Source organism: Orcinus orca, chromosome 1 (genome assembly GCF_937001465.1).
Source record: "Orcinus orca chromosome 1, mOrcOrc1.1, whole genome shotgun sequence".
Classification (NCBI taxonomy): Eukaryota; Metazoa; Chordata; class Mammalia; order Artiodactyla; family Delphinidae; genus Orcinus; species Orcinus orca.
The window spans coordinates 187,310,185-187,322,246 of record NC_064559.1 but is presented as its reverse complement, the minus strand read 5'-3'; the positions used below and the strand labels follow the sequence as shown (position 1 = coordinate 187,322,246).

The 12,062-nt window shown below is 47.6% G+C and overlaps 1 protein-coding gene across 4 annotated transcripts in view; it reads left to right on the top strand.

The window, feature by feature from the left end:
• Window positions 1-3,254: 3,254 nt before the first annotated feature.
• Window positions 3,255-12,062, top strand: part of HDAC1 (histone deacetylase 1) — a 40,864-nt gene continuing 32,056 nt past the window's right edge. For all 4 annotated transcript variants that reach the window (XM_033422284.2, XM_033422285.2, XM_033422283.2 and 1 more), the window contains exons 1-2: window positions 3,255-3,406; window positions 9,948-10,060. In XM_033422284.2, coding sequence (XP_033278175.1) covers window positions 3,358-3,406; window positions 9,948-10,060 — 162 coding nt within the window. In that variant the 5' untranslated portion in view covers window positions 3,255-3,357. The remainder of the gene's footprint in view (window positions 3,407-9,947; window positions 10,061-12,062) is intronic.

The window sequence follows — 12,062 nt, the reverse complement described above, 5'->3', positions numbered from 1 at the left end:
CCATTATATAAATGCAACAGCATTTTTGAGAGCTACTGATTCAAGGACTATATTTGACCTTAGATATGTTCTGATTCACCTTCAAGGTGTTTTTAAACATTGAGTTTATTCACTCACCTAACAAATATTTATTGAACATCTACTGTGTGCTAGGCATGATTCTGGGTTCATAGGATATGCAGTAGATAAAATCTCTGGAGCTTATACTCTGTAAAGGAAGATAGACAATAAGCATCACAAAGAAGTAAATGGTATGGTATGCTACAAGGTGATAGTGCTAAGGGGAGAAAAACAAGGTAAGGGGAATTAGGAATGTCATGTTTGAGGGAGGTTTGTAGTTTTAAAGAGGGTGGTCTGGGAAGGTCTCATTGAGAAGGTGAATTCTTTTTTTTTTTTGCGGGTACGCGGGCCTCTCACTGTTGTGGCCTCTCCCGTTGCGGAGCACAGGCTCCGGACACGCAGGCTCAGTGGCCATGGCTCACGGGCCCAGCCGCTGTGCGGCATGTGGGATCTTCCCGGACCGGGGCACGAACCCGCGTCCCCTGTATTGACAGGCAGACTCTCAACCACTGCGCCACCAGGGAAGCCTGAGAAGGTGAATTTTGACCAAAGATTTGAAGGTCAGGGAGTGAGCCACGTGGTATGCAGGATGAGCAGTCAGGCAGAGGGTACAGCCTGAGGCAGAAGCTTGCCTGGCAAGATCTCAGAGGTAAAGGTAGCCTGAGGGAGGGGTATAGATCCTATGGGGCCTGGGGCCTTGTGGCCTTTGCAGGAGCCATTTTGAGGAGCCTTTGCAGGGTGCAGAGCCATGACTTGAGCTGACTTACATTTTAAAAGGATGGCTCTTACTGCTGTCTTGAAAGTAGACTGAGTTAGCAGTCAGTTTATAAAACTGAGGTAGTTTTGCATAAAACTCCAGATTTCTGCCTCCTCTTGAAAAAAATAGGAAGATTTGGCTCTTTTGGGCTTACCTGTCCTCATGGAGCTGAATAAGTGGCTAATGCCTTCAGGTGGGGTATGAGCTCTCCCATTGCCAGAGTCCCCTTCACACCCTATTGCTCCCAGACAATGAACCTGAGTGTTAGTGGTTATTTATCATCATGTTCGTGCTGTTGTTTTTATAAAAAGAGGAAAATGAAAAATTTTTTGCACCCATATTTCCATTAAAAAGTGGGAAAATTAAAGATCCCTGAAGATGGCAGTGTGTTTGAAGAAAGATGGGGAGAAGGACATATTTCTTTAGAAAGTGAAAAAGAATCCAATATTAAAAACAAGCAAAGTACCTGAATCAAACCAATATAAATATAAATCCACTCATTTACATCACCTGTGTGACCTCTGAAAGCGTCTGAGTTTGTGATTCCTGTTCTGCATTTTATAAAATGCTGCCACACCCATGACCTCATCTGATCCCCACCCTCCTCCTCCTTTGGACACTGCTGCAGACACAGAGCTGGTGAACTTTGTTTTCTTACACTCTCCATTTTACTAAGAGGGAAATGGGGGCCCAGAAAGGTTCCTGGCTAGGAAGCAGCAACACAGAACTGGGAATAGGGTTTATTCCACGGTCTTTTGCTGCTTCTATAATAGAAGTGCCCAGTCTTAGATCTGTTACGTTTGTAATTAGTGGCCCAAATGCAGTTCCCAGGTGAGGAACACAAGTGCCCAAGCAGTCTTTAAGCTGTAAAGAGGCATAAAGCATATATCTATAGATCCTATAGATCTATAGGCTTACGAGTAACTTACTTCACACATAGTAAGCACTCACTAAATATTAATATTGTTGTAGTTTTTTTTTTTTTTTTTGGTACGCGGGGCCTCTCACTGTTGTGGCCTCTCCTGTTGCGGAGCACAGGCTCCGGACGCACAGGCTCAGCGGCCATGGCTCACGGGCCCAGGCGCTCCGCAGCACGTGGGATCTTCCTGGACCGGGGCACGAACCCGTGTCCCCTGCATCGGCAGGGGGACTCTCAACCACTGTGCCACCAGGGAAGCCCTGTGTTGTTATTTTATTTTATTTTTTTTTTGCAGTACGCCGGCCTCTCACTGTTGTGGCCTCTCCTGTTGCAGAGCACAGGCTCAGGACGCGCAGGCTCAGCAGCCATGGCTCATGGGCCCAGCCGCTCCGCGGCATGTGGGATCTTCCCTTACCGGGACACGAACCCGCGTCCCCTGCATCGGCAGGCCGACTCTCAACCACTGTGCCACCAAGGAAGCCCTGTGTTGCTATTTTAATAGCGCATCACAGTGCTTTTCAGTCTGTAGCTTTCAATAATGATTAGTTGATGACTGATCTAGTGCAGTGGTTCTCAAGGGTAGGGTGGGGGGCACTTTTACACTCCCTCCAATCCCCTCCCCCTTGCCCTGGAGACCTTTTGCCAGGACAATTTCTGTTGTCACAGCTGGGGGTGGGTCAGGGTACTACTGGCATCTAATAAGGAGAGGCCAAGGATGCTGTTAAAAATCCTACAGTGCACAGGACGGTCCCCTACAACAAAGAATTATCCAAAATATCAGTAGCTTCAGTATCCTGAGAAACTCTGCTCCCAGTATAAGGGGACAATCAGTTTCCTCCCATCTAAATGCACTCAGTTCTCCTAGGTGACTGCATCAGGGACGTAGGCTTTGGAGTAAGAAAGGCTGGGTTCTGACACATTTTTAATGTGCCTCTGATGCATAGTAGGCATTCAAAAAATTACGATTGAAAATTGAACGTAATTACTGTGTGACTCTGAGGAAGCCACAAAGTTCCGAACTTCGAACTTCGTTATCTTTGTCTGTTAAATGGTGATAAAAAGGCCCCCTCCAGAGCCGTCGTGAAGAATAATGGAGATGACTGAGATAATGTCGGTAAAGCTATTGCACAGCGTTTGGCCTACAGCAGTTTCCTGTCCTTTGTCAATTTATTTCTCCTGCTCCAAACTCAGCTGAGTGACCTTGCGCAAGTCACTTTCCACCGTAGGCCTCTGTCAAATGACAAAGTTGGTCTCTCATCTCCAAGCACTCTCCCAAAGCCAAATGGGACAGCGAAGTTTGCAGTCCGGCTTTCTTCCCCCGGGACGAATGGTACGGTCCTGGGGCAGCCCCACCCCCTGTCGCGGACCTTGGTACAGGCCCAGGGGGCCCTCCGAGGCCTCGCCGGGCTGCCCTTGCCCCCCGCCGAGTTCCGGGCCGTCCCGGCGCCTCTGATTGGCTGGAGCGGTGCCCGGGCTGCGCGGCTATAGGTGAGCCCGGGCGGGGACGGGCGGAACGCGCTGGAGGCCCGCCCCCTCTTTGCTGGGTCTGACGCTGAGCGGAGCTGCCGGCGGGCGGGAGGGTGGACGGACAGACTGACGGGAGGGACGGGAGGCGAGCAAGATGGCGCAGACTCAGGGCACCAGGAGGAAAGTCTGTTACTACTACGACGGTGAGCACAGTCCTCGCGCCGGGGTAGGGGGCGGGGCCGGGCTAGGCGGCATCTGGGAGAGGGAGCCGAGGAGATCTGAGGGGGAAGGCTGAGGCATTGGGGAAAGACTGAGGGAGGAGGCTGAGAGAAGGAGGCTGAGAGAAGGAGGTCGAGGCTGAGGGCGGAGTTTGAAAAAAGGTGGTCGGGGCTGAGGGAGGAGGCTAAGAGGAAAGGAGGTGGAGCCTGAGGGAGGAGGCTAAGGGGAAGGAGGTCGAGGCTGAGAGGGGATGCTGAGGGAGGAGTCCGAGGCTGAGAGGGTCGCCTGGGGAAGCCTGAGGTCACTTTGGAGGGGACTTCTGAAGTCTGATGTGGAGTTTGCGGCGGCCTCCTAGAGGGGAGGCAGAGTTCGAGGGGGGAGGCAGAATCTGGTGGAGAAGGTTGCAGGGTTACATGTTACTGCTGAGAATCCGAAGGTCTCTCACTGCCCCTTTCCTTCCTCATCTCTTCTGGTGAGAGGCCATCAGAGCTCACCACCTAGAGGTCACCAGCATCCCTCCCCATCTCCCAGCGGGCCCTGCAGTTGCTGCTGGGAAATGGAACCCCTGAGGTTGGAAGGAGAAGGATGCAACTTGTTAGAACAAACTTTTTCGTTGAACAGAGATCTGTGGAGCAGCAGCTTCCTCTGTTCTAGGTAGCATTTAGGGGCTGGGGCCATGGGAAGATCAAAGCACTTGCCACCTTCCTCTCAGTCCGGAGGAGCAGGTAGACAATGACAAAGAATTGCTCTCCACTATCAGGCTGGGAGGAAGGACAGCTCAGAGTGTTCTGGGAGCACAGAGAAGAAGCACCCGCCCAGCCTGAGGAGTCAGGCAAGGAGGTGCCGTCTCAGTTAGGACCTGAAGAACAGGAGTTATTAGCCAGGCCCAGGCAGGGCAAAGATAACAGCAAGTTGAGAGGTAAGAGAAAGGACAGCACGTTTGAAAAACGGCAGGTCTATGTGCAGAACGGTGGAGGCATAGATTTGAGGGCACAGTGTTAGAAGGTAGAGAGCAGGGGTGAGAGAAAGGTTGCAAGTGATGAGGCTGGAGAAGTAAATGGGGACCAGATCATGAAGGGCTGGGCATACCACCCTAAGGAAGTTGGACTTTATTCTGAGGGCACTTGTGAATCATTGAAGTTGTATGCAGGTTAGTGACATCACCAGATTTATACCTTGGAACTGTCACTCTGGGACAGAAATTAAACGCATGAATGGAGAAGTAAGGAAGAAGACAAGGATCCCAAGTTTCTGGTTTGGGCAGTTTGATGCTGAGTGTTTGTAGAAGGCAGGGTCAGTTAATAACTTTGGGTTTTGTTTTATTTATTTATTTACTTATTTGGCTGCTTTGGGTCTTCGTTGCTGTGTGCCAGCTTTCTTGAGTTGCGGTGAGCGGGGGCTACTCTTCGTTCGGTGCACGGGCTTCTCACTGCGGTGGCTTCTCCTGCTGCGGGGCTCGGGCTCTGGGCGCGGGCTCAGTAGTTGTGGCTCGCGGGCTCTAGAGCGCAGGCTCAGGAGTTGTGGCTCGGGGGCTTGGTTGCTCCGCTGCATGTGGGATCTTTCCGGACCAGGGCTCGAGCCTTTGTCCTCTGCATTGGTAGGCGGATTCTTAACCGCTGCGCCACCAGGGAAGTTCCGTTTTTTTTTGTTTTTTTCCGGTACGCGGGCCTCTCACTGTTGTGGCCTCTCCCGTTGCGGAGCACAGGCTCCGGACCCACAGGCTCAGCGGCCATGGCTCACGGGCCCAGCCGCTCCGCGGCGTGTGGGATCTTCCCGGACCGGGGCGGGAACCCGTGTCCCCTGCATCGGCACGCGGACTCCCAACCACTGCGCCACCAGGGAAGCCCCGGGTTTTGTTTTTTGAAGAAATATTTGTTGAGATGTCTGGGGGATATCCAAGTAGAGGTGTCCAGTAGGCAGTTGGCCATTCAGGTCTGCAGTTTAGAAGACAAACAAGAAGATAGAGATTTTTGGTGATTGTCAGAATACATACATACAGGTGATAATTTTATTTATAGGAGAGGATGCAGTCACCCTCGCATCCCATGTAAGAAGTTGTATAGGGTGAAAAGAGAAGAGGGTCCAGGGCGGAATTCTAAGGAAGTGGACTGAGAAAAAGTCTAGTGTTCTTCATGCTCTGCACTCTCTTGCCATAGCATTTGTCACTGTGTATTGGAATTGCCCATTTATTTGTTCATACTTCTTAAAGACAGTAAGGTCCTTAGGGAAAGGGATCATGTTTTGTCTACCTTTGTATGCTCAGTCCCCAAAACAGTGCCTAGCTCATAGTAGGCACATATTTTCTCAAGAAATACTTGTTTATTAAATGAATAAAGATACAAAGGGAACGACCAGAGATGTAAGTGAACCAAAAAGTGTTGGGTTACAGTAGCCAAAAGAGGGAGGGAGTGGCCAAGTGTTGGCAACAGCTGTTTCCTGTGCAGGGTTTGGAACTGAAGCTGAATTGCAGTAGATTGAAGAATGAATGGATGGGTTAAGAGGAGACATTAGGTTGAACTTTTTTTATTTTTATATATTATTTTTGGCAGCGCTGCGCAGCATGCGGGATCTTAGTTCCCTGACCAGGGATCGAACCTGTGCCCCCTGCAGTGGAAGCACAGAGTCCTAACCATTGGACTGCCAGAGAAGTCCCTAGGCCGATCTTTTAAAGGAAGCTTGTTAGGACAGAGAGAGAGGGTTGTTGATAAAGGGGAGATGTAGTGGCTGAGAGTTGAGTATATGCAAATTCTTAAGGAAAATAGCCAGATATTGGAGAGAGGGGCTAGTAATGATGGAGATTCCTGAGAAGAGACCAGGTGAGATGGAAACCAGAGCACAGGTAGGGACACTAGTCTTGCAAGGGGAAGTTCCTCCGGGACAGAGAGGTTAAGTGGCAAGGAAAAGTTCAGAGATAGGTAAGTTTGAAGGGGAAATGATGGGGAGAAAGTGGAGGGAGTTTTCAAGATGAGGTAAGAGAATATTCCTTTTCCTGAGAGTGGGGGAGGGCAGTTGGTAGAGTAGGAATCTTGAAGAGAGATAGCTGTTATGAAAGAGGGAGCCAGGAAAAAAAATTGGAAGGATTGCTGGACAGTGGTGAGGGCCCATTTGAGGCTGGCGTCTGACTCTGTAGCCTTATCAGTTTGCACAGTTTTGTGATCTCTACACTCTCAGTTTAAAAAGAGAAAAAGTGGAAAGACATCAGTCTTTAGAGAAGGGAGATTTCTTACTTTTTGAGAAACTACTTGTGAGTTTTGCAGTGAGGTCACTAGTTTGGGGCTCAGATTTGTCTCTACCACTCAGAAGCTTTGAAGTATTGGGCAAGTCATTTTACCTTACCGGGCCTCAGGTCACTCCCCTATAAAGCTGAGAAACTATAAGAACAGTGCAAAAAGCTCTTTTTAAAAAAGTTTTAAAAAGTTTAAAAAAGCTGGATTGGTTCCACGACCCCAGTGCAAATATCAAAAGGATGCTCAAATTCCTTACATAAAATTGCATAGTATAGTAGGCCTTCCTTAGCCAGGGTTAGTGGATGGGGATGGCCAATTCTATATAAAAAGCATTATTTCTTTCTTTTTTTTTTTTTTTTTGCGGTAAGTGGGCCTTTCACTGTTGTGGCCTCTCCTGTTGCGGAGCACAGGCTCCGGACGCACAGGCTCAGCGGCCATGGCTCATGGGCCTAGCCGCTCCATGGCATGTGGGATCTTCCCGGACGGGGGCAGGAACCCATGTACGCTGCATTTGCAGACGGACTCTTAACCACTGTGCCACCAGCGAAGCCCAAAAAGCATTATTTCTTTTTAAAGTCTCTCAGCAACCTGATTAAAAACTGTTAAGGAAAATGGTATCTTTGGACCCCACCCTCAGGTACTCCCTTAGCTTTCTACATAAGTTATCTTAGTTCCCCAGGTCTAAACTTTGGCTGGATTCTGGGTTGATAGGCCAGAGATATGGGTAAGCAGGAAGCCAGTTATATCACATAGTAATGACCTTGCGACTCCTGACTGCCCACAAATTGGGTCTGCATCTGGATGTCTCTGCCAATGCCTTGAGAACCTGTTCTACCCCCCCCACCGCCCCCCATGGCTGATAAGGTTGTCTGAGGAGCCCTGGGAACAAACTCTTCTGCCTGCCTTCCCTGCTGCTGCGTCTCAAAGTCTGTGTCTGTATGGGACAATGGTCCCTCTTGAATGCCACTACATGCTGTGCTCTGGCTTGTGGCTCTGGTTGAGAGCACAGGCCTCACTAAGATTAAGAGAAGAGGATGGAAGGACATTAGGTGAAAACTAAGGGAATCTAAATGAAGTATGGACTTTTAGTTAATGATAATGTATCAATATTGCTTCATTAATTGTAACAAATACTTTTTATTTTACTAATGTAAAATGTTAGTAGTGGGGAAATAGTAGTGTAGTATCTAAGAATTCTGTACTTCTTTGCAATTTTTCTGTAAATCTAAAATTGTTCTAAAAAATAAAGTTTATTTAAAAAGAGAGAGAAGAGGATGAGATCCTAAATATCCAACTGTTTAGAAGCTTCCCATTATCCCAGGCCCTGTCTGTGCCAAAGAGAATTGGAGTGGCTTGGATGCTGTTGGTGGCATTCCCCACAGTGCATTGCTCCCTGGAATGAAGCCTGTTTCTGGCACTACCAAATCAATGATTAAGAGGTTGGGGCCTTTTTTTCACTGGTGCTGAAAGATCTGCCTAATCCTGATGGACTTCCAAGGAGAGAACTTTGGGTGTGCAATTCACGTGATTTTGAAATATTGTTCCAGGAACTTTCTACCAAGTAGACTCACAGAGCCCTTTAGATTAAGTGCGAACTGAAGCAGGTACCTGGGAAACCCAATGTAGTTTTTAGCATTCCAGATTCGGAGTTAGCAGGGTTGACTCCCAGATCATTCATTAGCTGTGTGATCTTGAGCAGGCACATAACTTCTCTGAGTCTCACCTCAGTTCCTTGAATCTTTATTGAGCCTCTATGATGTACAGGGCATATTTGTCCTTGCCTTCAAGGAGCTAGTCTTGTAGACATAAAATAGATATGTAAATAATTTAGATACAAAACAAAATTACATGCCATATATAAATTGCATGCAGAGGAAAAGACCATTTATTTTGATCAAGACTATGGTTGGAGCTTGAGCTGGGCTTTGTAGTATGAGGATCATCAGAGAAGGAATGACATTCCAGGTCAGAGGGACAGTCTGAACAAAGGATACTTTGGTGTGAAGATGAATGCCATGTTCAGGAAGCTGGTAATAATCTAGTGCATTTATAGCAGAGATTGGCAAACTTTCTGTAAAGGGCCAGATAGTAAATATTTTAGGCTTTGTGTACCATATGGGTGGGTCTCTGTAGTAACTATTTAACTACTCAACTCTGCCATTATAATGTGAAAGTAGTCATAGATAATATATAAACTAATGGGCATCGTTGTGTGCCATAACATCTTATTTACAAAAAACAGGCAGCTAGGGCTTCCCTGGTGGCGCAGCGGTTGAGAGTCCCCCTGCCGATGCAGGGGACACGGGTTCGTACCCCGGTCCGGGCCTGTGAGCCATGGCCGCTGAGCCTGCGCGTAGGGGAGTCGCAAGGGGAGAGGCCACAGCAGTGAGAGGCCTGCATACAGCAAAAAAAAAAAGAGGGGGGGGGAGGGAGGGAGGGAGAGAGAGAGAGAGCGTGTGTGTGTGTGTGTGTGTGTGTGTGTGTGCGCGCGCGCGTGCGTGTGCACGCACACGCGCGTGCTGGGGCAAGGTGGTGGTGGTAGGAAGTTGGAAAAGTAGATTAAGAAACTCCTTTAATGCCAGGCTACTGAAGTTGTTCTTTATTCTTTATCCTGTAGGGGATGGGGAACCGTTAAGGATTTTTGAGTAGGCGAGTGATGTTATCAAAGCTGTATATTAAGAAAATAACTGGTAACAGTGTGGCAGATAGTTTGAATTGAAGGCAGAGGGACCAATTAGAAGGTTATTGCTATAGATGAATCAAGAGATGGTGAGTTTAGTCTTCTTATAGATAAACTGGGAATAATACTCCCTATCCTAACTATTTTACAGGGTTTTTGTGAGAATCCAGTAGGAAAATGAATGCGAATGTACGTTGACACCATAAAGTGTCATGATGTGCAAGAGGTGAACTGTGACTTACAGTAATTCTAAGTAGTGATGGTTATTTTTCTGTTGTGGGAATGAATTCCTTGGAGATACAGTGAGGTGAGTCACCTCACTCGCTACTGTTCCCCAGTAGATTTGGAATGACCTCCTCACACTATCCTAGTGCCTGTAGGCTCCAGGGGAAAAAACTGGGCTAGACAGACATCCTTAAATGCTCATCTCACCAAGGTCCCCTGCTTTTTGTTTGTTTTTTCTTTTGGAGTTACCCTTCCTTGAGGTGGGAGAGAATCTTGGAGTCTAGGATGAACCAGAAAGAGAGTTTGCCTAGAAATTTGTTGTAAATATTCATGGGTTCTCCTGGAAGTGTATGTCTAACTGTGTCACTGAAACTGTCACTCTTTCTTCTTCAGGGGATGTTGGAAATTACTATTATGGACAAGGCCACCCAATGAAGCCTCACCGAATCCGCATGACTCACAATTTGCTCCTTAACTATGGTCTTTACCGAAAGATGGAAATCTATGTGAGTTACTGGGAGCGTCACCCCTCCCTAACCTCGTCAGCTCTGGTTCCCCATATGTCACTCATTATCTCATTTTTTCAACTACTCATTTATCAAATGTGTTGAGTGACTGTTACATGGCAGACACTGTAAATGATAGAGATTCTCTGTTTTTAAGGAGCTCACTCTAGTGCTGGTGACTAACATGTACACAAATAAATTGTACAGTGTGTAAGTGCAACAATGAAACAATGTATAAGATGCAGAGATAATAAGGTGTGAAGGTGGAAGGGAGCCTTGGAATGTTCTCTAGAGGTGATATCTGAGCAGTGTTTTAAAGGGTGAATAGAATTTATCCTGGAGTTCAGGAGGGGACTGGCATTCTAGGCTGAGGAAAGAACATACACAAAAAGGCAGAGAGGTAAGAACAATATGGTGTGTTTGGGGAAAATATAAGTAGTTCAGTGTGCAGGTATTGTAGTATAAAGTTCACAGGTGTGAGAGAGGGGAGCTAGAGCTGGAGAGGTCAGCAAGGATTGGATGTACTAAGCAACTCTGTGGCACCAGGGTCAAAAAATCCAATGGCTGGAGAAGAAAAAAAAACAGAGTGATTGGAACTGTGTTGAACTAGATGCCAAGTCTCTAGTTACTAGAGAGTATGGACTGTCTAACATCTTGACTCAGCTCCATCTGATGACTTTTGCCCCATCTATCAGTTTTTAAAGAGAAGCCAGAACTCTAGATTATTATGTAAAATCTCCCAGGTTTAAAATATTGGCCCAAGTTTGTTTGTTTTAAATGTGTGCAAACAAAAGCACATGAGCATATCTGTGGACCAAATTTGGTCCAGAGGTTCCCAATCTGAACCTCTTCTGGAAGCTGTGAAGAGCAGGTGAAGTATTTTATTTATTTATTATTATTTATTTAATTTATTTATTTTTGGCTGTGTTGGGTCGTCGTTGCTGCGCACGGGCTTTCTCTAGTTGCGGTGAGCGGGGGCTACTCTTCGTCGTGGGGCGCAGGCTTCTCATTGCAGTGGCTTCTGTTGTTGGAGAGCACAGGCTCTAGGCGCGCAGCCTTCAGTAGTTGTGGCACACGGGCTCAGTAGTTGTGGCTCGCGGACTCCAGAGTGCAGGCTCAGTAGTTGTGGTGCACGAGCTTAGTTGCTCTGCGGCATGTGGGACCTTCCCGGACCAGGGCTTGAACTCGTGTCTCCTGCATTGGCAGGTGGATTCTTAACCACTGCACCACCAAGGAGGTTCCACAAGTGAAGTATTTTAAATGAGAGATAGGAACAGGCATGCATTTTAGAAGCAGGGAGGCCAGTTAGGAGGCTGTCACAAGGGTCCAAATGAGAAAATAAAGAGGGGCTGGAGGCCTATGTTGTCTTTTTTTTTTTTTTAATTAATTTATTTATTTTTGGCTGCATTGGGTCTTCATTGCTGCACGAGGGCTTTCTCTAGTTGCGGTGAGCAGGGGCTACTCTTCGTTGCAGTGCGTGGGCATCTTGTTGCAGTGGCTTCTGTTGTTGCAGAGCACAGGCTCTAGGCACGTGGGCTTCAGTAGTTGTGGCACGTGGGCTTCAGTAGTTGTGGCGCACGGGCATAGTTGCTCTGCAGCATGTGGGATCTTCCCGGACCAGGGCTCGAACCTGTGTCCCCTGCATTGGCAGGCGGATTCTTAACTACTGCGCCACCAGGGAAGCCCCCTATGTTGTCTTACAGTTAGAGCATAAGAGTCTTGTTAAAAGTCTGTGCTGACAGCTTAAGTAACCTAGCAACAGCAGTATCCTTCCTCACCATTCCAGAGACTGAAAGGAGATAAGTCTCTGTCCCAGATGGCTGTGTCATGTCTCTAGAGCCACTGGAGGAGGCAGCTGGGGAAGCAAGGAAGGGAGGTAGATAGAGGAGCAGACGGATCTTGGAACTAGAGAGCATTTTCAGGTGTGAAGGGCATCTGGGAATGAAAAACATAAAAGGTAGCAGAGGTTTCCAGGAACTCTAGGGAGCAGACTAGCATTTAG